The sequence below is a fragment of the Capra hircus genome, chromosome 9 (genome assembly GCF_001704415.2).
Source record: "Capra hircus breed San Clemente chromosome 9, ASM170441v1, whole genome shotgun sequence".
Classification (NCBI taxonomy): Eukaryota; Metazoa; Chordata; class Mammalia; order Artiodactyla; family Bovidae; genus Capra; species Capra hircus.
In genome coordinates, this window is record NC_030816.1 from 61676148 (window position 1) to 61702943 (window position 26796).

The 26796-nt window shown below is 42.6% G+C and overlaps 1 protein-coding gene across 1 annotated transcript in view; it reads right to left on the reverse strand.

Annotated features, from left to right (window-relative positions):
* The window catches only part of MAP3K5 (mitogen-activated protein kinase kinase kinase 5), a 228391-nt gene that overhangs the window by 18980 nt on the left and 182615 nt on the right, over positions 1 to 26796 (reverse strand). Inside the window, exons 19-25 of the mRNA XM_005684842.3 lie at positions 21833 to 21990; positions 19356 to 19533; positions 18617 to 18637; positions 13029 to 13206; positions 12770 to 12938; positions 6000 to 6185; positions 2155 to 2260 (exon numbers count right to left, since the gene is read on the reverse strand). Of these exons, the coding sequence (XP_005684899.2) occupies positions 2155 to 2260; positions 6000 to 6185; positions 12770 to 12938; positions 13029 to 13206; positions 18617 to 18637; positions 19356 to 19533; positions 21833 to 21990 (996 nt within the window). The remainder of the gene's footprint in view (positions 1 to 2154; positions 2261 to 5999; positions 6186 to 12769; positions 12939 to 13028; positions 13207 to 18616; positions 18638 to 19355; positions 19534 to 21832; positions 21991 to 26796) is intronic.

Genomic DNA, 26796 nt, shown 5'->3' on the forward strand with positions numbered 1-26796 from the left:
CTTACATCTTTTGGGTTTATAACCCCTCTTTGGTATACTTCCCACACCCAAGCTCATCTGAGTGATTAACCATCCAGATATAAGTACGTGCTGACTTCCTTAGAGCATCACACTAGGTTCCTACTGGCTTTACATTCTTCAGGTTCACATCCAACTGCCAGCCGTTTATTTCAAAGCCTTGCTAGGGTTTTTTCTAAGTTATGCAAAAGTTTTCACCCTAATTTGTTATAACCAGGTAAAACTCATCTACTGATTGCTTCAACCAATATTTATTGGAAGTCTGTTCATTTCCAGGCAACATGCTGGACAATGTGTTTGACACAGAATAAAAGCTACCCTCTGGTAAGGGAAACAGCCATTAGACAAGACAACAAAAGTAGTTTCTGATTGGGCAAATGTCACCAATGGGAAAACCATTTCCAAGGAGAGAGAGAGACAGGGGGTCTACTGTAGACTTTGGGGTCAGTCAGGACTCTCTGAGGGGGCATCTCGTAAAATGAGACCTGAAGACAAACTTACAAGAACACAAGGGGAGGCGGCAGGAGGGATGGAGGGGGCAGGGGGGATGGAGGCGGCAGGTGGGATGGGGTGGGGGTAGGGGTGAGGTATGCACCATGTAGGGGAACAACCTATTCAGGGATGTTAGAACCTCTAGTTCCTCCTTTCCTAAGAAAGCAATGTTAATCCCTCACCCTGAAACCAGAAAAGGCATTCTGAAAGAAGAGAAGGAACTCCACAACTCAGAAGGGTTTATGATGACTTGAAAGTCTATGGTTCTGTTTATAAATAACATAAAATTTGAAATGTTTCATATTTATATTTACCTTATCTTTTTAGATTTCTGTTTTAGAATACTTTATAATACATGTACAAATTAGTACAACAGAACATGTTTCTTTTATTTTAGAACACGTTTCTAATTCATATAACTGCTGCTGCTAAGGCGCTTCAGTTGTGTCCGAATCTATGCGACCCCATAGACGGCAGCCCATCAGGCTCCCCCGTCCCTGGGATCCTCCAGGCAAGAACACTGGAGTGGGTTGCCATTTCCTTCTCCAATGCATGAAAGTGAAAAGTGAAAGTGAAGTCACTCAGTCGTGTTTGACTCTTCGCGACATCATGGACTGCAGCCTACCAGTCTCCTCCGTCTATGGGATTTTCCAGGCAAGAGTACTGGAGTGGGGTGCCATTGCCTTCTCCCAATTCATATACCTAAATCAATCTATTTCTCTATCTACACACACACACACACACACACACACACACACACACACATGCAAGGTGGAATAGCTCTGCTTAAAATTTCTATTATGGGTACACTATCAAAACACTTTGGAAGCTTGTCTTAGAACATGATTGCATCTCTCCCTTTCTCCATAACAGGCTTCCCAGGTGGTGCTAGTGGTAAAGAACTCGCCTGCCAATGCAGGAGAGGTAAGAGACATGGGTTCAATCCCTGGGTGGAGAAGATCCCCTGGAGGAAGGCACGGTAACCCACTCAAGTATTGTTGCCTGGAGAATCCCATGGACAGAGGACCCTGGCAGGCTATAGTCCGTGGGGTTACAGAGTCAGACATGACTGAAGCAACTTAGTATGCACATTTACTCCCATAACCTGGTTGCATTCATTGAGATACCCTTTGGTATAATATCTCAGTGCAAACATAGCTGGCATCTATGTAGACCCGTGATTTCCAAACCTGGCTGTGTATAAAAATCACCTGGAAAATCAGATTCCTGAGCTTATCCTCAGCAGATTCTCCCTCAGTCCGGGATGGATCTCTCAAAACTGTAATTTTAAAGAGCTCCTTACATCAGTCAATGGGAACCACTGGTAAAGGATGACATGGGAGTGTGTTTTGTAGGTATAGATATCTAAATATTGAAATGCCTGTGTATTTGGATCTCCTGTATCATTTTCTCTTTGTCTTTATATCCAATGATGATCTTTAAAGAAAAGGAAACAAGTCTTCCTTAGTAAATATTTTGCTCAGAGTACATGCACTAGATAAATATTATTTGGTGGCGTTGAACGATGAAAAAAAAAAGGCTAAGTTGTCTTAAAAGCAGTGAGGAGACATCATAAATGATAGATGAATAGTAATTGAAAATACCAAACACTAAATATTTGCAAAGTAGTTAAGTATTTCTGACCTGGAACCAGAATGGTAATAGCTGTCTGTACCGCCTTTCGGATGATACTGTCTAAAGCAAACATCCAGTGTGGCTTGATGTTATGATTCCGAAGAACTTTATTGACCTGGAGAAAAAGAGTGATATATGGCTTACTTTAATATTTAATTGCAAATAACCTAGCTGATGCATGCATTCGGATGATATTCTACCAACAATAATAACTAAAAGGTTTCTTCACTCTGAATTGTGAATAATTTATTTATGTCACCAGAAAACAAATGAAAAATTGCCACTTCAAAATGAAGTTTGGTGATTCCCATGTAAGCAAGTGAGATATACCACTTCAATGAAAGGCAATCTAGTTAAATGGGAATGTTGCCTCTTTGGGACTCAGTATCTGCAGCTTCTACCTTTTATGATGTCAGCAGATTGGATGGTGGAAGTGATAAAGGAAGGGAAAAAAAAAAAGAGTCCCACTCCAGTATTCTTGCCTGGAGGGTCCCATGGACAGAGGAGCCTGACAGGCTACAGTCCATGAGGTCGCAAAGGGTTGGACATGAATTAAGTGACTCAGCACACACATATGCATCAAGACTATGTATTTCCTTTTTATGCTTAAATGTTATGGCTGCTGTTCAACACAACCAAGCACTTCAGCATAATGTGATGACTTGAAAGTGCCAGTCACCGCTTAAAGGGGGAATATGAGAACACACGTGCTGCCTACAGACCTGCCACGGCCGCGCCTTGTTTTCCACCCCACAATGGCTTTTATTTTTTTTTAAAGGGGAATAAACTGCTGAACTATTCCAGACGATCTGTTTACATTAAAAATCTTTGTTGTAAGACTATCTTTTTAAAGTGACTCGCAATGTTTCACTTATTTACACAGACACTGACACAGATATACGCATTACCTTTCTTTTTAAAAATTATGGTAAAACATGCATGCCATCAAATTTACCATCTGAACTATTTTTAAGTGTACAGCTAAAGTGGCATTTTTAAGTGGCATCAAGTACGTTGACACTGTTGTGCTAGTGTGAAATGAAACATTTCCTGCTGTATCACTGGGCAAGAAATTGCACAGCTGTCAGCGATTTCAGGCCTCCTAATGTGACTGAGGGCTCCCAAAACTGTGATCTAGCAGATGCCACCATCCCCAACCATGGCAATTGCTGGTGGAGTGAAGAGATGGGATGCCAGAAGCAGCCATCCACCACACCTGCCACCCCTTATGGTAAAAAAGGAATTAAGGATGTAAAGCATCTAGAAACAGATTTGCCCTCTGATAGCTGAGGTGCCTGTGAAAGGAATGAATTCAGAGAGCCCAGAGGCTTGCCTCTTTCCCTATATAGAAAACACTAAATTCCTTAGCTTGATATCTGGTTTTCCTTACTATTTAACAATAATCTTTGATGTTCAGGTTGCTTGCCCCCTTTGCTGCAAACTTGTATATAGCCTGACTCCCTCTCCTGCCTGCTCTGAGCAGATTTCACAGAGCTACTGAGAGGCTGTCTCCTGGGCTCCGGGTCCTTAACATTCCCACCAAATAAAGTAACTCTCTACTTTCAGGTTGTGGCTCATTTTTTAGTTAACACTATCATCACCATTGCTCATCTCCAGAACTCTTTTCATCCTGCAAAACTGAAACGCTACACCCATTAAACAATGATTCCCCTCTGCCCTCTCCTGACAACCACCATTCTACTTCCCATTTATGAATATGACTACTCTAAGTGTCTCACACAATGAAAATCGTGCAGTCTTTTTGTGTCTGGCTCATTTCACTTAGTGTAATATATCAGAACTTCGTTCCTTTTTCAGGTTGATAATATTCCATTGTATGGGTAAGCCATTACCTTTTTATAAATGACTTTTATCATAAGGCTAAGAGAGGTTTATTCAAAATTTGGTTTAACTCCACTAATTTCTGGTTGACCTGGGTCTTTAAGAAAAGACGCTATTTTTCCCAACAGGAGTCTGACTAGAGATCTTAGAGGAAGCTGGGGAGAAGGTGACCTAGCTGTATTCTCACACCAGAAGCTAGAGTTCCAGTGGCTCATTCCTGCCCTTGATCATCTTCATCAAAATCCCCCAGTGTAGATGGCTGGCTGTCTGAGGAATTCCTCAGAGTGGTTGTTCCCAAGGAAGTGGACCATTGCTAGGTTCCCACTTGTTCTAGGAAATCCCTTCAGAATGATTTTGTCCTGGCACTTTCTTAAAGGACTCGCCTGATTATTTGACTAATGTGGGTACAACATTTAGTAACTAATACTCTTTCTCTCAAGGGTCCCAAAGAGAAAATGGAGGAGGGGTCCTCTATCACCAGGACCAGCTCCTCGCAGCCCCTCATTAAACAGTATATTACATCCAGGCCATTCTTTGGGTTCATTCCCATCCTGGACAGTGCAAGTCCATCCGGGACACCTCTAGTCAGAGCAAGAGCAGAGGTGCGTGTGTGTGTGTGTGTGTGTGTGTGTGTGTGTGTGTGTGTGTGTGTGTGTGTGTGTGTGTGAGAGACTTGGTCTGTGTGTGTGTGTGTGTGTGTGTGTGTGAGAGACTTGGTCTGTGTGTGTGTGTGTGTGTGTGTGTGTGTGTGTGTGTGTGTGTCAGTGACTTGGTCTGTGGCCCAGGATTACAACTAACCCACTCTCAATCTGAACTCTACTTGCCTATTTGCTTTCCAGCCTCTAGACTGGAAGCCAAATGTGTGAGCAAGTTGCAAACTCACTAAGTTATTTGATTCTATTTGCAGCTGGCTGGGGTTCCCTAGTTACAGCGAAAGTGTGCCTTTAGCATTATATTAGTGACAGGCCTGGCCAGTTGCTCTCATTTGCCATGACGTCAATTGAGTCAGGAGTGTTGCCCTGTCTACAATACAGCAGAAGACTGAGCAGCTTGCACAGAGTTCCAGGGAAAACAAGGTCACTGAAGGATTACAATTTCGTTTTAAATCAGGGATCTTTTGATGCGCCAAAGGCAACTGTCAAGACATCTTCTAGGTAGGAGCAATAAACTCATTAGGACTGAGTCAATTTGGAGAATTTACCTAAAATGATGCAAAGTGCTTCCCTATTCACATGGCCGGCACCTTGGGAACTCTCTTATTTCTGTCTCCCGCAGTCAGTTGTAAGGGCTTCTGGGAGGGACTTCAGGCTTTTTTTGGTACAAGTTCCACAGGCAAGTCTCATTCAAGGATATCACATATGGTTTGAATCAGGCTTCTGGAAAACTGGCTTCAAGTTTGTGTTGCATAGCAACTCGCTATGAGAGCGAGGAACTGTCAGTGATCTCTCACCAGAGCCTGTGAATTAATTTTTATCCAATGATGCCCTGTGCTCTAAAGTATATTTTTGGCTAGGGAGTAGTGAATATTTTTTAAACAAGTATGTTTAAAATGTTCTGTTTGGAAAACAGAGCAAGGGGGGAAAAATTGATCATTCTGATCATTCTGATCTGTACGGTTACATTTTTCCGAGTGACCACTAGATGGCACTTTTCATATATAATAGAAAGCAGGACTAAATAGTGCTCTGTTGCTAAAATCATCAAAATAAATAGTGACCAACTACATGATTTCATAAGAACAAAGTGCAGCCATGGGAGATGTCTGTGAGTGTTGTTATTTTCCACGGTGTTCCATTTTATGTGTATCTAACCTGGGGGAGACACCAGATTATATAACAAAGCTAGTGCTTCGAGGCACACAGACAGGCAACCATCTCATACTTACTCATGTTCTAAAGAGAAAAGAATTCATTACAATGATTAAATAAAGAAAAAGCAACAGAGCTTATGTTTTTATCCTATTTTTCTGACTAATTTTAGCTGGGAAAACATGGGCGAAACATTATACTTACAGCATCTTGAAAACCAAAGAGCACCACCTGGACCTGACTGATCCCGTGGCTGTCAAAGTCCAGCTCCAGCTTCAGCTTAGACAGGGTGGTGGCTATGATCTTCCGGTCCGTGGACCTCACAAATTCTCTGAGGCTTGTGACGAGAGTTGTGATGTGTTCCCATTTTAGTTTAGGTTCTTCGGCCCCCTGTGAATAGTAACCAACAATCTGTCAGCCGGTCAGACTTTTCTGTACTGGATGTATCAGCCCTGGGCCTGTCGCCCTCACAGCCCCTGTTGAGAACTGAACTTTTTTATACATAGTATCAATAGCTCCCTGCTAAGGGGGAACAGCCATATTTGAACTATGGCTTCTCCCCCTGCAAAAAAAAAAAAAAAAAAAAAGAAAGGGAAGACCTTGGGAAGGACAGAAACCCACCACATATACTGTCCGACAGCCGTGATGTAGTCAGATGGACAAACAGAGACAGGCAGAGGCTGGGAGATTCCACTTTCAGAAATTATAATTGGGAGCTAAGGAGCGATTCAGGCAAAGAGCCATAGGATTTCAGGCTCAAAGTCTGCCCAGAGAGAGAAGTCACAAAACAGGGTGAGAGTACATTGAGTTATAAGGAAGCACAAGGAATAGGGTTGAGAAGGACGATTGGGAGAGAGAGAAGTAGATGGAAATGGGTGCCCACAGCAACCAAGCCAGAGAAGCACAGACTGCGGGACTTGAAGGCCTTGGAATTACACTCCAGTTTCTGTCTCTGTGAGGTTCCGAGAGACGCTGTGGTTGAACTCAACCTGAGAATCCATGTGTCTGCCTACATGTTCCTAGTCCTTCAAGTGCCCTTGAAAACACATCAATTCTTTGTCATCAAAAGCAGCTAGCATAAGTTGTCTCTTTTACACATAGTATCAATACTGTATATGTTTCAATCCCATCTCCCAATTCATACCACCCTGCCGACCCCCTCAGTATCCATACATTTGTTCTCTAGCTCTGTCTCTATTTCTGCTTTGCAAATAAGGGCGTCTATATCATTTTTCTACACATATTCATTAATATATGATATCAGTTTTTCTTTTTCTGACCTACTTCACTCATGGAATCCTAAATGGGAGGGAAACTCAAAACGAAGGGGATATATGTACATGTGGGCTTCCCAGGTGGCACAGTAGTAAAGAGCCCACCTGCCTATGCAGGAGATGCAAGAGACTTGGGTTTGATCCCTGGGTTGGGAGGATCCCCTTGAGTAGGAAATGACAACCCACCCAGTATTCTTGCCTGGAGAATCCCATAGACAGAGGAGCCTGGTGGGCTACAGTCCATGGGGTCACAAAGAATCAGACACGACTGAACATGCACATGTATGTATATGTACAGCTGATTAATTCTGCTGTGCAGTAGAAGCTAACATAATATTGCAAAGCAACTATATTCCAATAAAAATTAATTAACAATAAAAACATACAAAACACTTTGCTATTAAAAGGAGCTTGCTTCAAACTTTATCCTGGAAACCATTCTTTACACACCAATAAGGCAATCAGTAATAAGAATGGATCAAATGGATGACTTCACATATTAAAAATTAAATATTTAAACAAATTCCCTTCCTCAAGTTGAACTTCTACTTTGAGCAAGAAACGTTATTACTTAAAGGAAACATAGTAGAATGCTATTGATCCTCATTTAAGAAAGAAAGGGATTTTTATTATCCTCATTTCTATCTCGTATTGTGTATTTTGTTACTACATCATTAAAATTAAATTCCTCAACTGGGCTTTGAAAATGACAATTTCTAGGAGTCTGTTAAAATAAAAGAGAAATGCCCCATCAAGTTTGTTCTCTCAATCTATTTTCATTTGGGAGCTCCCTCTCATGTTTATGCTTTGATGAGAAAAGATTATATTGAACAGCTTGAAAGCTATCATTAAGGGAATATCTGAAAATCAGACAGGGAACAATTATAAACTTTGTTTCTTTTCTTGCCACAAACTAAATTACACTCAAAGTAAAGATTCACAGGCAATATCATAAAAACATGAAAATATGTTCGAGAAGAAAAATGTGTGTGCTATTTAGAAATTGGAAGCTTATCTTAGTGAAAAATCAGTTACATGTTTGCCAGCAGTTTAAACAGCAAACATTTTTTGGACATTTGCTTTGTTTCCACAACAGAAAAATATGCTTCTGCTGGTGTTTTGATGTCACTGTCCCTGTCCTACAAAGGAACACTATCTACCCTGGGAAATGTTTTTCATCTGGGGAATTTCATCACCTACATAATGGTCATAATAATGGTTGTTTCTGTTCTCAAGCCTGCCTCCCTACGTGTACTCATTAACATGCCTTTATAAACAAGCATCTTAGGTTATCAGGTGAGACTGATTCAGTATCAGAAGGTAGCATCTGACAGTGTGCCTTTCCTGAACACTCAAGAGGACCATCCTAGATTCTCTGGCAAAGGGGCTCTGCCTTCTTTGTTCTTAAACACCTTCAAAGTGATGAGTGGATTTCAGAAGGATGTTACAGATTGAAAGTGCTTTCATGGGCCACTTTGAGGATCCACACTTAAGTCTGTCATAAAGGGGCAGGCTTAAATGTGAAGACGTATCTAGAAATATTTAATACAATGAAAATACATTTCCATCTGGTCATAGAAAAAAATCAGATATAGATAACTGCTTGATAATGATGATATCAACAATAGTAGTTAACATTTATGGAATACTCCCTATTATTGTCTCAATGATTCATGATCTTAGTTACTCCCCGTAGCAACCCTTTGCTACGGTGACTAACCCCATTGTTTCCTCAATTTTATGGATTAGGAAATTCGGCCTCAGAGAGGTTAACTCACTTGCTCAAATCACATAGCCTTTAAGTGGTAGAATCAGGCCTCAGAGTCAAGTTGAGGCTGAACCCAAGCTCCTAATCATTACCTTCTACTGCCTCAATTAGCTGTCTGAACCAGCAGTAAACCTGGGTGGGGACCTGCTCTATTGCAAGATCACCACGGGATGCCCCAGGAAAGGATTCACAGCGTCTGCAGCAATCAACATCAGCAGGACCCTATCTCTCACTTAACAACTCTGGATTTACTAAGCGACTGTGACCAGCAGTTTCTGGTCAGAATCATACTGGTCACTTCATACTGGTGCACTGAGGCAAGCCCTCTGACAGTCGCTTTTAAGCTTTTCTTTCCTTTTTTAGAAAACATTCAAGCATTCTTAAATCACTAGGAAGTCACAAACACTTGAATAGGATTGAAGTGAAGTGAAGTGAAGTTGCTCAGTCATGTCCGACTCTTTGCGACCCCATGGACTGTAGCCTACCAGGCTCCTCCCATGGGATTTTCCAGGCAAGAGTACTGGAGTGGGTTGCCATTTCCTTCTCCAGAGGATTTTCCCCACCCAGGGATCGAACCCAGGTCTCCTGCATTGTAGGCAGACACTTTACTGTCTGAGCCACCAGGGAAGCCTTGAATAGGTTTAACCAACTCCAAAACTTAGGAATTTCAGCACAGTCATGGAAGCAGTCTCCTGCTAGGCTCTCTGCTGAGGGCTGAGACCATGACATGAATCAGACAGACAAAGAAAACCCCCAAACAAGCAGACACTTTTCTGTATTAGGAAAGCACACCCACAGGGGATGATTATGAGATCTAAGCAATCACTGGTTCTGTGTCCTGACCTAAATCAGAAGCCTACACGCCACAGCGGCTACTGGTGATTCCTTCTCCCAAACCCAAACCCCAACCCCGTCCCCTCCCCTGCTGCCTGTTTCTCCCAGGACTTGTCACCCTCTGGCGTAGCAGGAGGGAGAGCAGTATAGCAGGAGGGAGAGCAGGGTCTGTGCTCCTTACAGCCAGACTGCCTGGGTCCAAACCCTTACTCCATCGCTTAGCGTTGTATGGCTTCTGTGAATTACTCAGCGCCTCTGTGCCTCCTCTGTGCAAAATGAGGAGACTCACAGAACTACTGCTGCAGGACTGTGGTCACAGGAATTGAGTGAGTAGAGACACAGGAACTACTAAGAACAGTATCTGGCCCATAGAAAGTATTTGCTATTATTACTATATATTTGTGTTTCCCTGGTGTCTCAGATGGTAAAGAATCCACCTGCAATGTGGGAGACCTGGGTTCAATCCCTGGGCTGGGAAGTTCCCCTAGAGGAGGGCATGGCAACCCACTCCAGTATTCTTGCCTGGAGAATCCCCATGGACAGAGGAGCCTGGCAGGCTACAGTCCAAGGGGTTGCAAAGAGTTGGACATGACTGAGCGACTAAGCATACACACACACACACACACACACACATTTAACATAGATAGTAACACATATGTAACATACATAGTATATAATAACATTTAACTATATATTTAACTGCTATATATTCAACTATGTGCTTACTATATTTTTATTGCTTTTCTTGCTCCACAAGAATGTCAGCTTCAATGGGATGCATCCATTTTTCCCCATTTTGTTCATTCTAGTGTCCTAGCATACCTAGCACATAGATGGGGGGATGCCTGGCATATAGAAGATGCTCAGTAAATATTTGTTGAATGAATGGCCTCCAATTACTGCACAGTTGCTCCTTCTATCTAAACTTGGTTCTGCTTCTTTATCTTACACCATCTGATTCTCAGTCCTTGAATGACCACAGTGAACAGATGGAAAGGCACAAGTGACAGCTATGGGTTCCAAACTCCTCCCATCTCAGCCACATCTCCAGATTCCTTTGTGGTATTCTCAGCACTTATTCCACTTCCAATTCAGAACTTGGCTGTCGCTCACCCAGGGCACCTCCTTTCAGGGCCTCAGAGTTCCTGCTTACTCCATACTGCTTCCCTTTAGGACTCAAGTCAGAAGTTTTCCTAGAACACATAGATGTCAGTTCTCCCTATACCCAGAGACCCTGATGACACACACATGGTGTTTCAGCTCCTCCTATGGAATCTAAAGACATGAATATTAGAGAATTCCTAAGGTGATGGAACCAGCAGAGAAACTTTGAGGGCTTCTCAAGATAAAGACAAGCAGGGACTATATGGCAAGAGCCAAGAAAGAGACAGCCTGGCTTCATTTACATTCCAATAAAAGCTGAGACCAGGTAAAGTGCTGGACTGAGATGGAAACTTGATCCAATCCTTCCAGCTTCACCCTTTTTGTAGCTATTCTAGGACTGAAGGGAGGAGAGAAATTACATGTCATCATGGTGATCATGCAAGACAGGTGGTTGCCACAGGTGCTGAAGTAGGTTCACAAGCCCCTGACATCCACAGAACTAAAAGAGGATGCAAGTGTCATGTCTGGGCCAAGTATGTCTGGGGAGTTTTATCCTCAAGAGGAGGCCTGAGCCTCTGCTCCGGGCAAGCAGGCATCACTTGCAGAGTAGAGGTGGTGGAAACCCTGTTTCTACTAGGACAGAGTTGGGAGGGCATTCATCCTCATTTCTATAAGCAGAATCCCAGGGAATACATTTTTCCAGGTATTAGGGATAAAACTGTGTCATTTCTCCCATCCCCCAATTCATGTGTTGAAGTCCTAACCCCTCAAGGTGACTGTATTTGGAGACAGGGTATTTAGGAGATAACTAAGGTTGAGATCATAAGGGTGGGGCCCTAATCCAATAGGATTAGTGCTCTTGTAAGACAAAGAAGAGACACGAGAGGCACACAGAGAAAAAAGGGCAGGTGAGGACACAGAAACAAAGTGGCCACCTGAAAGCCTAGAAGAGAGGCCTCAGGAGAAACCAAAGCTGCCAACACCTCAGTTTTAGACTTTCAGCTTCCAGAACTGAGAGAGAGAAAAATTTCCTGTTGTTCAAGCTACTGAGTCTAAGGTATTTTGTTACAGCAGCTCAGCAAACAAATATACCAGGGAACAGAGTTTGCCCAACTTTTTTTTTTTTTTTTTGGTAGCATGTATGGCCTCTTACCACCATAGATAATTTACTTACTATTGCCTATCTCCCTATACTTGACTGGAGCCCTCCAAGCACAGGGGTCTCTGTTGAGTAAGTGAGGTTTCCCAAATGCTCAGAGGAGCCAATGGCAGGTGGCCTCATGCTAATGGTGGGTAGCAACTCACATGTCTCAGTGGATGTTTACTGTCTAAATGAATAAATGAAAGAACGGCGAAAAGATTTGCAGGGACCCACCAGAACTTCACCAGCATTTTGCTTCTGACTTAAAAATAAGTGAAAAGTGAAAGTGTCAGTCTCTCAGTTGTGTCTGACTCCTTGCAGTTCCACGGACTGGAGCCCGCTAGGCTCCTCTGTCCAAGTAATTCTCCAGGCAAGAATACTGGAGTGGGTTCCCATTCCCCTCTCCCGGGGATTGTCCCAACCCAGGGACTGAACCAGGTCTCTAACATTGCAGGTGGATTCTTTACCATCTGAGCCACCAGGGAAGCCTGACGTAAAAACAGCTTTTGTTCTACAACATAGTTTCTGTGTTAGGGATTCTGCCTGCCCACCATGGTAGGTTTGTTTTATCATCAGGAGGTGGAAACTTCTTCATGTCTTCACATCATCTGAGACGGTTCCAGGTGGATTTCTCTGGTGGTCCAGTGGCTAGGACTCCACCTTCCAGTGCACGGGACGTGGGTTCAATCCCTGGTTGGGTAACTAAAATTCTACATGCTGAGGGGCAACTAAACCCATGTGCCACAACTAGAGAAAAAGGCCCCAGCGCCACAACAAAGAGTCGGCACAGTCCAAAAAAAAAAAAAAAAAAAAAGTCAACTCTGGGGAAATGAAGTCTCTTAAGTGCTTTTACCTGAGCCAAGGATTCCATTAAGTTTCTCACAACTTTGTCCTGGTCTTCCGTTAGAATCCTGTGAAGCGTGGCCCGTCTCTCACTGTCCTTCCTCAGCATAAAGAATCCAGAATCTTTTTCTTCTGGAGAAGGTGGAGCACTGTGGTCTTCAAAATTTTCATCAGGGATGCTGCAATAATTTAGGCAGCAGATATTACCATCTCCATGATCAAATGACACCCAACATACATCCCTCACCCAAACTAAGTCAGGTCTTTACCCCAGAAACAACGTCCGTATGCCTTTGACATCCTTTTCTCCACAGGACTTGGCTCTTGTTTTGAAAGAGAAGGGGTCCACCTTTAACTCTGTGTCAGGGGAAACTGAGCCGTACTCGCTGCTGCTGCTCGTGTCCTCCACCAGGACTGGCACTGGCAAGGAGATACTCCTGAGGTACTCTGCGTGTCACAAGATGGGGAATGAGATGAATAAGGTTTCTAGAAATGTGCACACACCAACACGAGACAGCAAGGCTACTTGTCAAGTGTCTCATTCCAGTGAGCAGCCAAACTATGCAACATAAGGGGCTGGTCTTGGGACCATGGTTCCTCAGAGTAATCCATGCAGGGAGTCGGGAGGAAAAGGCCTCCTAGGCCCTGAAAGAACTATCTCAGGGGCGTGAAACTGGAGGAAGCACCAGGCCCAGCAGTTCTGGGTTCTCAGCCCTTTGTTTTTACTGTCCACCTATTAAGAGTTTAGAAAAAAAAAAAAGAGTTTAGGAGCTTCCCAGGTGGTTCAGTAGTAAACGATTTGCTTGCCAATGCGGGAGATGCAAGAGATGCGGGTTCGATCCCTGGGTGGGGAAGATCCCCTGGAGAAGGGCATGGCAACCCACCCCAGTATTCTTGCCTGGAGAATCCCATGGACAGAGGAGCCTGGCAGGCTACAGTCCAAAGAGTTAGACATGACTGAGCACACACATACCCACTAGAATTTACGAAGGTCATTTGTGAGGCTTAGTTTTTCACATGTATAAAATAAAGGACCAGATTCATAACTGATAAACTGTGCTCCTTAGAAGTTTAAGATCCACCTAGTTCTCGGGGCTGCCTTGGTGGGGTGAGTGGGTAGATTTCTGTGATCCTAGAACATAGGTTCTAACCCTGTTTTACCTAACACAAATATGCTCCTTCAGTCATATATCAGAGATCTGCTTCAGTTCAGTTCAGTCATTCAGTGTCTGACTGAGTCAGACCACATGGACTATAGCACATCAGGCCTCCCTGTCCATCACCAACTCCCAGAGCTTGCTCAAACTCATGTCCAGCAACTCAGTGATGCCATCCAACCATCTTACCCTCTGTTGTCCCCTTCTCCCCCTGCCTTCAATCTTTCCATTACAGTCTTTTTCAATGATCAGTTCTTCACATCAGGTGGCCAAAGTATTGGAGCTTCAGCTTCAGCATCAGTCCTTCCAATGAATATTCAGGACTGATTTCTTTTAGGATTGACTGGATTCATCTCCTTGCAGTCCAATTTGTTAACATTAGGAATTCAGTTCAGTTCAGTCGCTCAGTTGTGTCTGACTCCTTGCGACCCCATGGACTGCAGCACAGCAGGCTTCCCTGTCCATCACCAACTCCCGGAGCTTACTCAAACTCAAGTCCATCGAGTTGGTGATGGCATCCAACCATCTCATCCTCTGTCTCCCCTTCTCCTCCCATCTTCAATCTTTCCCAGCATCAGGGTCTTTTCCAGTGAGTTAGTTCTTCGAGTCAGGTGGCCAAATTATTGGAGTTTCAGCTTCAGTATTAGTCCTTCCAATGAATATTCAGGAATGATTTCCTTAAGGGTTGATTGGTTGGATCTCCTTGAAGTTCAAGGGACTCTCAAGAGTCTTCTTCAACACCACTGTTCAAAAGCATCAATTCTTCAGCACTCAGCTTTCTTTATAGTCCAATTCTCACATCCATACATGACTACTGGAAAAACCATAGCTTTGACTAGATAGACCTTTGTTGGCAAAGTAATGTCTCTGCTTTTTATAAGCTAGGTTGGTCATAGTTTTTCTTCCAAGGAGCAAGCATCTTTTAATTTCATGGCTGCAGTCACCATCTGAAGTGATTTTGGAGGCCCCTAAAATAAAGTCATTCACTGTTTCCATTGTTTCCTCATCTATTTGCCATGAAGTGATGGGACCGGATGCCATGATCTAAGTTTTCGGAATGATGAGTTTTACGCCAACTTTTTCACTCTCCTCTTTCATTTTCATCAAGAGGCTCTTTAGTTCTTCGCTTTCTGCCATAAGGGTGGTGTCATCTGCATATCTGAGGTTATTGATATTTCTCCCGGCAATCTTGATTCCAGCTTGGGCTTCATCCAGCCTGGCATTTCTCATGATGTACTCTGCATATAAGTTAAATAAGCACGGTGACAATATACAGCCGTGACGTACTCCTTTCTTGGTCTGGAACCAGTCTGTTGTTACATGTCTGGTTCTGCTGTTTTTTGACCTGCATACAGGTTTTTCAGGAGGCAGGTCAGGTGGTCTGGTATTCCCATCTCTTTCAGAATTTTCTACAGTTTGTTGTGATCCACACAGTCAAAGCCTTTGGCGTAGTCAATAAAGCAGAAATAGATGTTTTTTTGGAACTCTCTTCCTTTTTTGATGATCCAGTGGATGTTGGGAAATTGATCTCTGGTTCCTCTGCCTTTTCTAAAACCAGCTTGAACATCTGGAAGTTCACAGTCCATGTACTGTTGAAGCCTGGCTTGGATAATTTTGAGCATTACTTTGCTAGCATGTGAGATGAGTGCAATTGTGCAGTAGTTTGAACATTCTTTGGCATTGCCTTTCTTTGGGATTGGAATGAAAACTGACCTTTTCCAGTCCTGTGGCCCCTGCCGAGTTTTCCAACTTTGCTGGCATATTGAGTGCAGCACTTTCATAGCATCATCTTTTAGGATTTGAAATAGCTCAACTGGAATTCCATCACCTCCACTAGCTTTGTTTGTAGTGATGCTTCCTAAGGCCCACTTGACTTCACACTCCAGGATGTCTGGCTCTAGGTGAGTGATCACACCATCATGGTTATCTGGGTCATGAAGATCTTTTTTATATAGTTCTTCTGTGTATTCTTGCCAACTCTTCTTAATATCTGCTGCTTCTGTTAGGTCCATACCATTTCTGTCCTTTATCGAGCCCATCTTTGCATGAAATGTTCCCTTGGTATCTCTAATTTTCTTAAAGAGATCTCTAGTCTTTCCCATTCTATTGTTTTCCTCTATTTCTTTGCAGTAATCACTGAGGAAGGCTTTCTTATCTCTCCTTGCTATTCTTTGGAACTCTGCATTCAAATGGGTATATCTTTCCCTTTCTCCTTTGCCTTTAGCTTCTCTTCTTTTCTCAGCTATTTGTAAGGCCTCCTCAGACAACCATTCTGCCTTTTTGCATTTCTTTTTCTTGGGGATGGTCTTGATCAGTCTCCTGTACAATGTCATGAACCTCCATCCATAGTTCTTCAGGCACTTTATCAGATCTAATCACTTGAATCTATTTGTCACTTTAAGCTCTGCTTAAGGATTCATAATTTTTTAAAAAGCAGTTCTTTGCTAAACACATATTTTGGAAACCAATAGAACAGATGACCTCTTAGGTCTTTCCCAGTTCTCAGATGTTATAATTCTATAACAAACACAAGCTTTTATTTTGATGGAGTCTGAACTGACACAATAGGAGGTACCTAGTTCTCATCAAACACTGGTTTGCAAATAAGTAATTTTTGTCAGAAACATCTCTATCAAGCAGATCAATGTCTCAAGCCAAGGAGGCAGAACAGAAAGGGATGAGTCACTGCAAATAACAAAAAAATCCAGAGAACTGTGGAGGCCTGGGAGATGTTCTGAGGGAGGAAGATAGGGAGTTTTTAGGGAAAGAATAGGGGACTTCTGGACTGTGGTCTACAATACTAAACAAGCCACTGGGCATGGGCAGGCCAGAGCAAGAAGAGCCCCGCAGTAATAGTCATAATAACCACCTTAAGGCAGTTGCTAAGCTTCTCACATGTGTGACTGTATTTTAATTGTCACAAAGGCCCATGGGCAGTTTGTCTAACTGAACTCACTGGACAGATGAAGTGACTAAGGTTAAGTCATTTCCAGGGTCACCTAGTTAAGGCATGAACCCAGCTCTGACTCCAATGCCCATTCTCTTTTTGCTGACTCTACAAAATCTTAAGATTCGAAAATACCTTAAGTAAAAGACTGTAAAGCCAGAGCTGAGTCCCAGATGCTCTTGAGTCACCCTGAGTGCAGAGTGGGGAGGGTGTGTGGGAAAGGTGACAGAGAGGTCAGCAGATGGACACCTTCCACCTCAGGCTCGCTCTAAGGCACATGCTCACTGAGAGGGCTTGTGGGCAGAACTGTCGGCTTAAATTCCCTCTCACTAGTTGTCTCTTGCCAAGTGTGTATAGTTGAGTTCGCATAATTTAAATGTACGCGTGATGAGACTCTGCTTCCTGCAACAAAAACCTACCCATATGGAAGGGATGAAGCAATCATGGATTGAGCTTCTGGGCATGGCTCCAGCTTCTTTTGGTATACATTTTTTATTTTGTTCTCAGAAGCAAATCTGTACAGTAGGTATTGTTCCCAGCACAGAATGCCTGATGAAACAAGTAAATTCCTGTGTTGGCATGTTTTTAGAAAGTGGCTCAGTTGGCATCAGAATTGGCTTCCACTTAAGTGCAAAGTGAATCGACGTCTGCTGGAGTCCAAAGTCAGGGCCCATTTTATGACATCAAAAACCAGGTGGCGGGGAGGCTGCTGAGTGCCCCGGGGTCCTCCTTGTGAAATGCAGTAACTGTGGAGAAGGGAGGAAAAGAGGGGCTTCTCTTCACAGAGTTCTTCTTGACTCTAAGAATTGAGGGGGGAAAACTGGAGAGGCTGTGGCCAAGAAACCCCGATTACCGGGCTTCTTCTCTGGGCTGACTGGCTTTGAGGCACCCAAGGAACCTGCAAAACTCTACCCTCAGCCAGTGAAAGAACGCACAGGGCACTCACAAAGAACACTGAACCCCATGTCTATTTGATCAACAGCTCATCCAACTTAGGAAAATCCCAAATCATAGTCATTTCTTTCCTATGCCTTGAAATGCATCACTTGATCTTCCTAGAGCAGAAAACCTTCCTAATTATGATCTGCAAAGCCTAATACTGAAAATCAAAAACACATCTAGTCCTGACCAGCTAAAATCAGAGGAAAATAGGACACCAAAAATGACAGGGAAAGGTGTCCAGCATTGAAATTTTCCACAAGAAAAGAGTTAGGTGGCCAGCTAGCTCTCAGATAAGAAAGCATGTGTGCATGCTAAGTTGCTTCAGTTGTGCCCAACTCTTTGTAACCTTATGGACTACAGCCCCCCAGGCTCCTCTGTCTATGGGATTCTCCAGGCAAGAATACTGGAGTGGGTTGCCATGCGCTCCTCCAGGGGATCTTCCCGACCCAGGGATGGAACCCACATCTCTTTCGTCTCTTGCATTGGCAGGGGGTTCTTTACCGCTAGCACCACCTGGGAAATCCCTAAGAAAGCATGGACTCCTCTCAAATTGAAGATTTCAAAACAGAGTCACCATTCTGCATTTAGGAAGGAACAAAAGAAGCCTGTTTTATGAGGGAGAAAGTTAAGAGGTTTCTGAGAGAATGAACCCAGTCAGACTTGCAACCACACATCCTTTGTACCCAGAAGCCCCCTATCCTTACCCCATGTAAGCAAAGAGCAGAGGATGAAGCTCTTCGATAGGAAATCTAGAGCTTATTTCATGATGTACCAAGCTTCAGCCCAAAGGACAACATAAAAATAAACTCACCATTCGATCCAGCTGAAAGAGCTGTGGAAAGAAGAGTAAACACAGCAAAATAAGCATGCATGTGGTTTGTTATTAAACTGAGAAATCAACAAAAAGTGAAGTGAATGCTGGAAATGGGATTGATGTCCGTTCCAAACATTCATTCTGCCCATCTCATCCCACATAGACACCAAAAATGCTAACAACAAGTGAATCACTTACTTTTTTCCTTTCTGAAATGAGTTATGGAAACTATTGCAAAAAGCCAATTTACATTTTTACAGTGCTATTTTATTGTAACTGAAAATCTTCTCTTTTCTTTTTTTTGGGGGGGCGGTGGTTAATTATTTGGAATGGTAGTCTCTAAAAGGCAATTGGTGTTTTGGATAATCTAAAATTAAGAGAACATATTATCCAGATGGTTTGGAAGTTTAACAGTTCTCTAATAGCCCTGTAGTCAATCAATGGTAATTTGGAGTTTCAGTTTGAAGAAACTACCTTCTACCCCTCTGTACTTTAATCTTTGTATCAGCAATGCTAATATATAGATGCTGATATACTAATCCCCTACATCCATGTGATGGAAGATGATTATGTGTGAGGCCCTAGTATTTGTGAAATTGATGCTAACACAGCTTCTAGATGCCAGTTTTCGGTGATACCTTTAAACAAATTAGCTCACCTCTGGAAAAATCTTCCATTTTGAAAATTTTAGTATTTACAGACTCTGACCTATACCCCCTTTGATGCAATCACATACCTGAAAGCTTAGGTTGTGTCTTTTTCTTTTTGCTTGAAACTTTTAAGAACTCATCCATAAGCAAGTCGTTAGCACAGTCTCTTTTGTCAGGGTCTGGTTCGAAACACTTCAATATGAACGCCTTGGCCTCTGCTGACATGGACTCTGGGATCTCTGGGTGGACTTTAAACATCCCCACCTAAGACACAGCACAACACGGCTTCTGAATAACCATTTCATCCCATCCCATAACTTAGTTAACTAATGAGACAGGCTCCTTTATCAAATACTACAAATGTGTGTCTTTTTTCAAAATGAGACAGGACTTGTTTTATGTTGGTTATGGAAAGTTTTCAGTGTTTTTGTAACGTTATCAATGACATAGGCACAGTAATTAGCTTAAGATATTAGACAGTGTTGCTGTTGCTGCTGCTGCTGCTGCTGCTAAGTCACTTCAGTTGTGTCCGACTCTGTGCGACCCCATAGACAGCAGCCTACCAAGCTCCTCCATCCCTGGGATTCTCCAGGCAAGAACACTGGAGTGGGCTGCCATTTCCTTCTCCAATGCATGCAAGTGAAAAGTGAAAGTGAAGTCAGTCAGTGGTGTCCGACTCTTCACGACCGCGTGGACTGCAGCCCACCAGGCTCCAGTGCCCATGGGACTCTCCAGGCAAGAGTACTGGAGCAGGTTGCCATTGCCTTCTCCAGTAGACAGTGCTATGAAATAATAATTCAGTTCTCAGAACTTCGTGCTTGGTTTTTTTCATTTATGAGATCTCATCGAATCCTCCTAGTAACCCAGTGGATTAAATATGATCCCAGTTACAGCAATGAGAAAAATGAGGCTCACAGGGGTGAAAGGGCAGAGCTGAGATTTTGAACCTTCATTTGTTTGACTTAAAGACTGTGTTGTTTCTCCTGTACCATGATTTGTGAATGTTTTTCCCTGTCTCAAATTGCCTATGTTAAAAGAGATATTTAAAAATACTTAAAATTACACAAACACTATTTTTATGACAATGAGAATGTTTTTCTCATTGCTGTCATTCTAATTTCTTTCAGCAATGTTTCATGTATTTAGTACACAGATAATTTCCTAAGGAAAGGTTTTGTTATTAAATAGCTTATAATAATTTATTATATAGATAAGATACATTTGTACTAATTATAAAGCCTTTACTATGTATCAGACATTGTTTTAAGTGTTTTTCACATATTATCTCATCTACTCCTCAAAAACCTTCATTAGATAGGTACTATTTTTCTACTCATTTTATAGATGAGGAAACCAATGCACAAGAAGGTTAAGTAATTTACTCAAAGCCAGCAAACAGCTTGACTGTGTCGGAGACTGGATTAAAATGTTGCAAATCAGTGCCAGAACATGCTAACTCCTCTAAAGCATGTTGCTTAATAATCCCTGCACCAATGGGTGACCGAGGAACATTTCAGAGTGAAGTCCCAGAGATTGGTGAGAACTTGAAAGACTGGCCAAGAAGAGAAAGACATCCATTCATGCCCAGAAAGGCAGATCTCTGAGCAGCTCATTGTTTTTTTCAGGTGTGGTTACACTACTCATTTCTGTATCAGCAGCAGCCCATCAGCTTGTCTCCAAGTTTCAAGTAAACCAAGTTTGGTACAAACATAGAAGGGACGTGACAAATGGTCCCTCATAAGAGGGGGTACTCACAAATGGAGTAAGTGCTAGAAACATTATCAGTGGCAAGGAAAGGAATAACAAATTACAATCAAAAGTCTGATGCCTCAAAGAATAGCAGAGATGTGAGCTTCACTTCCTGGGAGACAGGGGTTCAGTTTAATATTCCTCTGGCTCAGTGGAGTGGCAGGTGAGGACTGCAGGGATTCAGGGATTCACTGTCCAGCCCCGTATGCTGAAGCTGTGGCCCCAAGGCTCTCTCAGGTCTATTTCCATTTCACATGCTCCCTATTTTGAGAGCTGGAGCCGCTTCCTTCCCCAGCCCCAAAAGAGTTACTAATGGGCAAAGTAACAGGCTGGAAGAGTAGACAGAGTAGATAGATGAGAATAAAGTTGATGTACTTAAAACAACTATACCCTTTTTATCTACGGAAACTTCAAACTGTAATGTTAGAGGAGAAAAGGAAAACATGTCTTTAATACCTAAATGGATAAAAAATGTTTTTATATGTCCCTCAGTGGAAGATTTTTCAGACTGTGTTTCCCAAAGGGCTTAAGTCATCTTCAGTGGAGTGGCGTGTTAATTATACTGCATCGTGAAAAGGCGGTCAAAGGGCATTACACTGAGTCTTACTTGGTAGCTGAGAAAACTAATGTTGAGAGAGACCCTCCATGTGAAGCTGACAGAGGGGAGTGAAACTTGAACTTTAGATCTTAGATTGTGCTAGCTCAGGCTCCTTTCCTTTGGCTTAAGAAAATATGACATACACACACGGAACTCCAAGAGCCGTAAAGAGCTTTAACCACTGATTTTTAGGACATTTAAGATGTGAAATATGACCTTGAACATAGCTGCTTGTGGTTCCCCCAGTTCATAAAAGGGTGGTTTTCCAGTGGCCATTTCAATGATTGTGCAGCCCAGAGACCAAATGTCTGCTGCCTTTCCATAGCCTCTTGGTCCTTTATCTATTATTTCTGGTGCCATATACTGGAGGGTACCTGGATAGAATTCAAACACAGTTACAGTTTAAAAGGAGAAAACAGATGCACTAACAACAGTTTAAAGTTATTTACATAAATAAGAACTTAAAAGCATGATTCAGGTCTTAGTATCTCATCTTCTTTAAGTTCCAGTTTTCTCTGCTGCTAATAAAAGGGGAAATAGCAGTTGTCATAATGGATTTCACTAGTGATATAAACATATCTTACTAATATTATCTGTTTATGAATAGATACTTCCTCATTTCCTAGACAGTACAGTGTAATTGAGGCATCATTTCATTGGGACCTCTTTGAAACTTCTAATAGTCATTTGAGAATAACAGAAAATACTCAACACACATTTTCTGCAATCAGGTTTTCAAATACATGGAGACTCCCTTTACGTATACTTCCAATCTTTTGCAGGAAAAATCTGGGTCATTCATCCATTTCCTTAGTCTGTTATTTCTTAATTCCTGATTGAATGCTCAGTTCTTCTGTTTTTATGTTTATTTCTTAAAGATGAAAACATGAAGATTTCTGAAAGCCATTGTTTAAAATAATGTAAATAATTTGGGGTGTACTTTACTCTGTAAATCTAACATACATGGCTTCTACTATGAGCCTGTGGTCCAGAGAACAACAGATTTAATGGGTTAAAGTCAGGCCATGAGCCATCAGTATAAACAAACCACTGGAGTGAAGAAGAGCAGAATGAAAAAGAGAGGAAATGTAAAAGGCTTCATGGAATCAAGGAGACAAAAACTGTGGTACGATGCAAAGAGCACTACACGGGGGCCAAGAACCCCTGATTTTAGTTCTGGTCTTGTTCTTCCCAAGTGGACACGAACTTGCAATTGTCTTATTGGTTACAACTAGAGGTCAAATTTATATATCTAGTTTGGAGTGATTTCTCAAAATCTGGCAATTAGTCAGGAATACAAATAGGAACAGGTAATTGCCATATCCCCAGCTTCTGATATATATGATGTAATCAGCAAACAGGATCCAAGATGCCATAATAAATTACTTCAAATACTGAAGCATTTGCCAAAAGAGCCACTTGAGCATTTTCTTATTCATAACCAATAAGAGACATTTTGATAAATGCAAGGAACATCTTTTATGAATGCTCTGTGCCTGATTCATAGGTGAAAACTGCTGCACAAATGCCCTCTAAACAGTTCCTATAAAACCCATGGTCAAAGGCTAGAAACTGGCTGTAATGTTTTTTTAAAAAGTGAAAGCACATTATTTTTGTCAAGTTTTGTCATCTTGCCAGGTTTATCTTTGAGATCTCATCATTACATGATATGGGGGAGCCTGGTGGGCTGCCGTCTCTGGGGCTGCACAGAGTTGGACACGACTGAAGCGACTTAGCAGCAGCAGCAGCTCATGCTCACGATCACATACAACTTCACCTGTCTGTTCTCGGCTTAAATCAGTCATATTTTTTAAGAAAGCATTTCACCTGGCGAAGGATAAGGTAACCATGCTCCTCAAATTATTACTCTTAGTAGAAAACTGTTACAATTTCTCTGCATTGATAGTTCCCCCCAAAGTGATCATTTTTTACAATGTAAACAAAATTAAGTGATCATTGAGAAAATATGAGCTGAAGCCTACCACTCTTATTATCTGTGGACCTAAAATATATTCAATGGAAGAACTGAAGTTGTACTAATATCTCAGCAGGAATGCAACTGACCAAAAATATAGTGAATTTTAAAAATTGAATAATTCAAGTAATATCTTTACAGTAAATTAGTGTTTTGATTCATTAGATAATATTTCAAAGAGTGATATTTGATGATTGTGTTTAATTATCCCCCATAGATCAGGTACCGAAAAAGCAGGTTTAATCGTGTGTTCAAATCTTCTCTATTTACTCCACAAGCACATGACACAGTATTTTATATAAAGATATTTAGAGCTGGATAGTGATGATCAAATCAGTCTGAACATTAGCCCAAGGAGAACAGTGAGAGTATTAACTCTAAAACCCATACCTCACATATCTTCATTAGAATAAACAAATTACTTTAAAATCACCTATTTTGGAATATCTTTACCACTACAACCACCTGGGGAGGGGAGCCACTACAAGACAGTAGCTAAAAGCTTAAACCTTGCTGTCACCTTACATTCACTCTCGCATTCAGTGGATTAATACTGCCAGAAGAGCTTCCCAAGTGGCTCAGTGGCAAAGAATCCACCTGCCAGTGCGGGAGACGCAGGTTTAATCTCTGCGTTGGGAAGAGCCCCTGGAGAAGGAAATGGGAGCCCACTCCAGTATCCTTGCCTGGAAAATTCCATGGACAGAGGAGCCTAGTAGGCTACAGTCCATGGGGTCCCAAAGAGTCAGACAAGACTGAGCAACTGAGCAGAGCACAGTTCTATGGGCCAGGCACTTAGAATGCAGGAGTGGCCGAAACAGACAGAAATCCCAGGGTTTGGGCAGCTTACATTTTTGCAGTGGAAGACAGACAGCAAACTATAGTAAAATACATAAGTAAATTACAGAGTAGGTTAGAAAGTGATGTGTTACGATAAAATTAGAAAAAAAGCAGGAAAAGGGGATCAGAAGTGTCTGGGGAGAGCTGCCATGTAAATAGGGCAATCACTGGCCTCACTGGCATGATCTGTGAGTGAAGACTTGAAGGACATGAGGGACTTCGCCATGCAGATAGCTGGGAGAAGAGCGCCATAGGAGGAAAAGGGTGCGCAAATGCCCTGCCGCAGGATCCTGCCTGGTGGAATGAAGGAAGTGCAGGAAGGCCTGTGCAAGGTGGGAAGGGCAGGAAATGGGTCTAAAAGATAACAGACTCTGAGAAGGTCTGAGCCTTGCCCATCATTGCAAGGACTGTGATGTTTGTTGACTCCAAACACAGAAAGCCATCAAAGTCTCTGAGTGATAGGGCTCGATTTATGTCTATACGGGATTGCTCTGGCTGTAGAGTTGAGGGGAGACAGTAGTGGAAGCAGGAGAAAAGGCTATTGAGATCATGCATGTGAGAGGCGAGGGCGGGAGCCAGGGAGGCGGAGAGGAACTGGTCCAGATTTGGACACGTTTTGAAGACAGAGTTGATGGGTTTCCTTGGCTGACTGAGCTGAAGTGTGAGAAAAGAGAGGCGCGGTGGATAACTCTAAGGTTGGAGTGGCCAACCGAGACGGGGAAGAGTGTGGGTGAAACAGCTTTGGGGAAAAGATAATTCATTCCATTTGGCATGTTAAGTCTAGTTGAATTGCAGCTCTTTGACTTACAAGCTTTGTGACCTCAGGCAAACTATTTAACCTCTTTGAACCTTAATTTTCTCACCATCAACTGGGATAATGATGCGTAAGGATTAGGCTTGATATACAAATTTTGATGCAATAACACGTAAAGCACTTAACACAGTCTGGAGCAGTAAGTGCTCCCTAAGGAATAGTTATGGCTGCCTTCCTTCTCATCGAATCACGAAGAAGTCACACAGGCCACTGTCTTTTGACGCAGTTCATCAGAGGCTGCCTACACCTGTGACTTCATCAGCGCTGAGTTAGAGCTGGGAGGCCCGCACACCCCAGGCCCTCATGATCAGTGCCGTGACCGATCCACACGTGTGTCACACATGGCACACCACGTGAGGCCAGTGCGAGAAGTTCAAGCCAAGGGCTCCTGGAGGACTGCTGTACTACAACTTCTCTGGGGATTAAAGAAAATGCTTAAGATTAGCAGCAGATATTAAATTAACATCTTCCCCAAATCAAATGTCTGAAAGTCAGGATTTCCCTCACAGAAGTTACTGAGACTTGGCAGTATTTAAAGGGTCTCTTGCCAAATGGAGGGAATATGAGGAAAAGAAATGTAAATATATTTAAAGTTACTAGAAAGCTAGAATTCATTTTGTTTAAAAAATGCATTCTAAACGGGTTTGATTGTGTCCCGAAATACCCACTGCCATGAGCGTAGGAACTGGATCAGAGGCATTGCTGGTTCAATGTTCTGAGACTTCAGACTTTTCCTCTGCCTTTCCCCTGCTTCCACAAGAGACACTTCAGCAAGGTGGAGAGAAAGATGGACCAGAGCAAGAAGCTCAAAGCAAAGCGCAAACGGTGGATTAAAAATCTGAGTTCTATCATTTATAAACTCTTGTGACTTTCAGCTGTGATGTCCCTTCTCTCTCTCTCCATTTCTTCATCTGCAAAATGGAAGTACTGCCATCACGTCACAGAATTCAGAAATGAGGGCATTTGGACAATCTGTTTAACATTAGACCAAAGATTATCCATCACAGTATCTTTTTTTTTTCTCTAAATCTCTCTCTGATGATAATAAGAATTTCATTTTTACTATTATTATTTTTTGCTGCACTGCAAGACTTGTGGGATTTTAGTTCCCTGACCAGAGATTGGACCTGAGCTGAGGCAGTGAGAGCACTGAGCCTTGCCTGCTGGGCTGCCAGCACGCATGTGCCAAGTCACACATGTGACCACATGGACCGCAACCTGCCAGGCTTCTCTGTCCATAGGATTCTCCAGCAAGAATACTGGAGCGGGTGGCCATGCCCTCCTCCAGGGGATCTTCCTGGCCCAGGGTTAGAACCCACGTCTAATGCGGCACCTGCATTGCAGGCGGATTCTTGACCACGAGGGACCACCAGGGACCACCAGGGACCACCAGGGAAGTCACAATAACAGGAACTTAACACTTCATGAGAATCAGCAGAATGGAGTAATGAAAACTTGGAGGAGAGAGCAGAGCTGGACTTCCAGATGTCCTCCCTATAACTTTTGGGCAGTCATTAATCTCTCTGAGCCTTGGTTTCCTCTTGGCTACTGTTA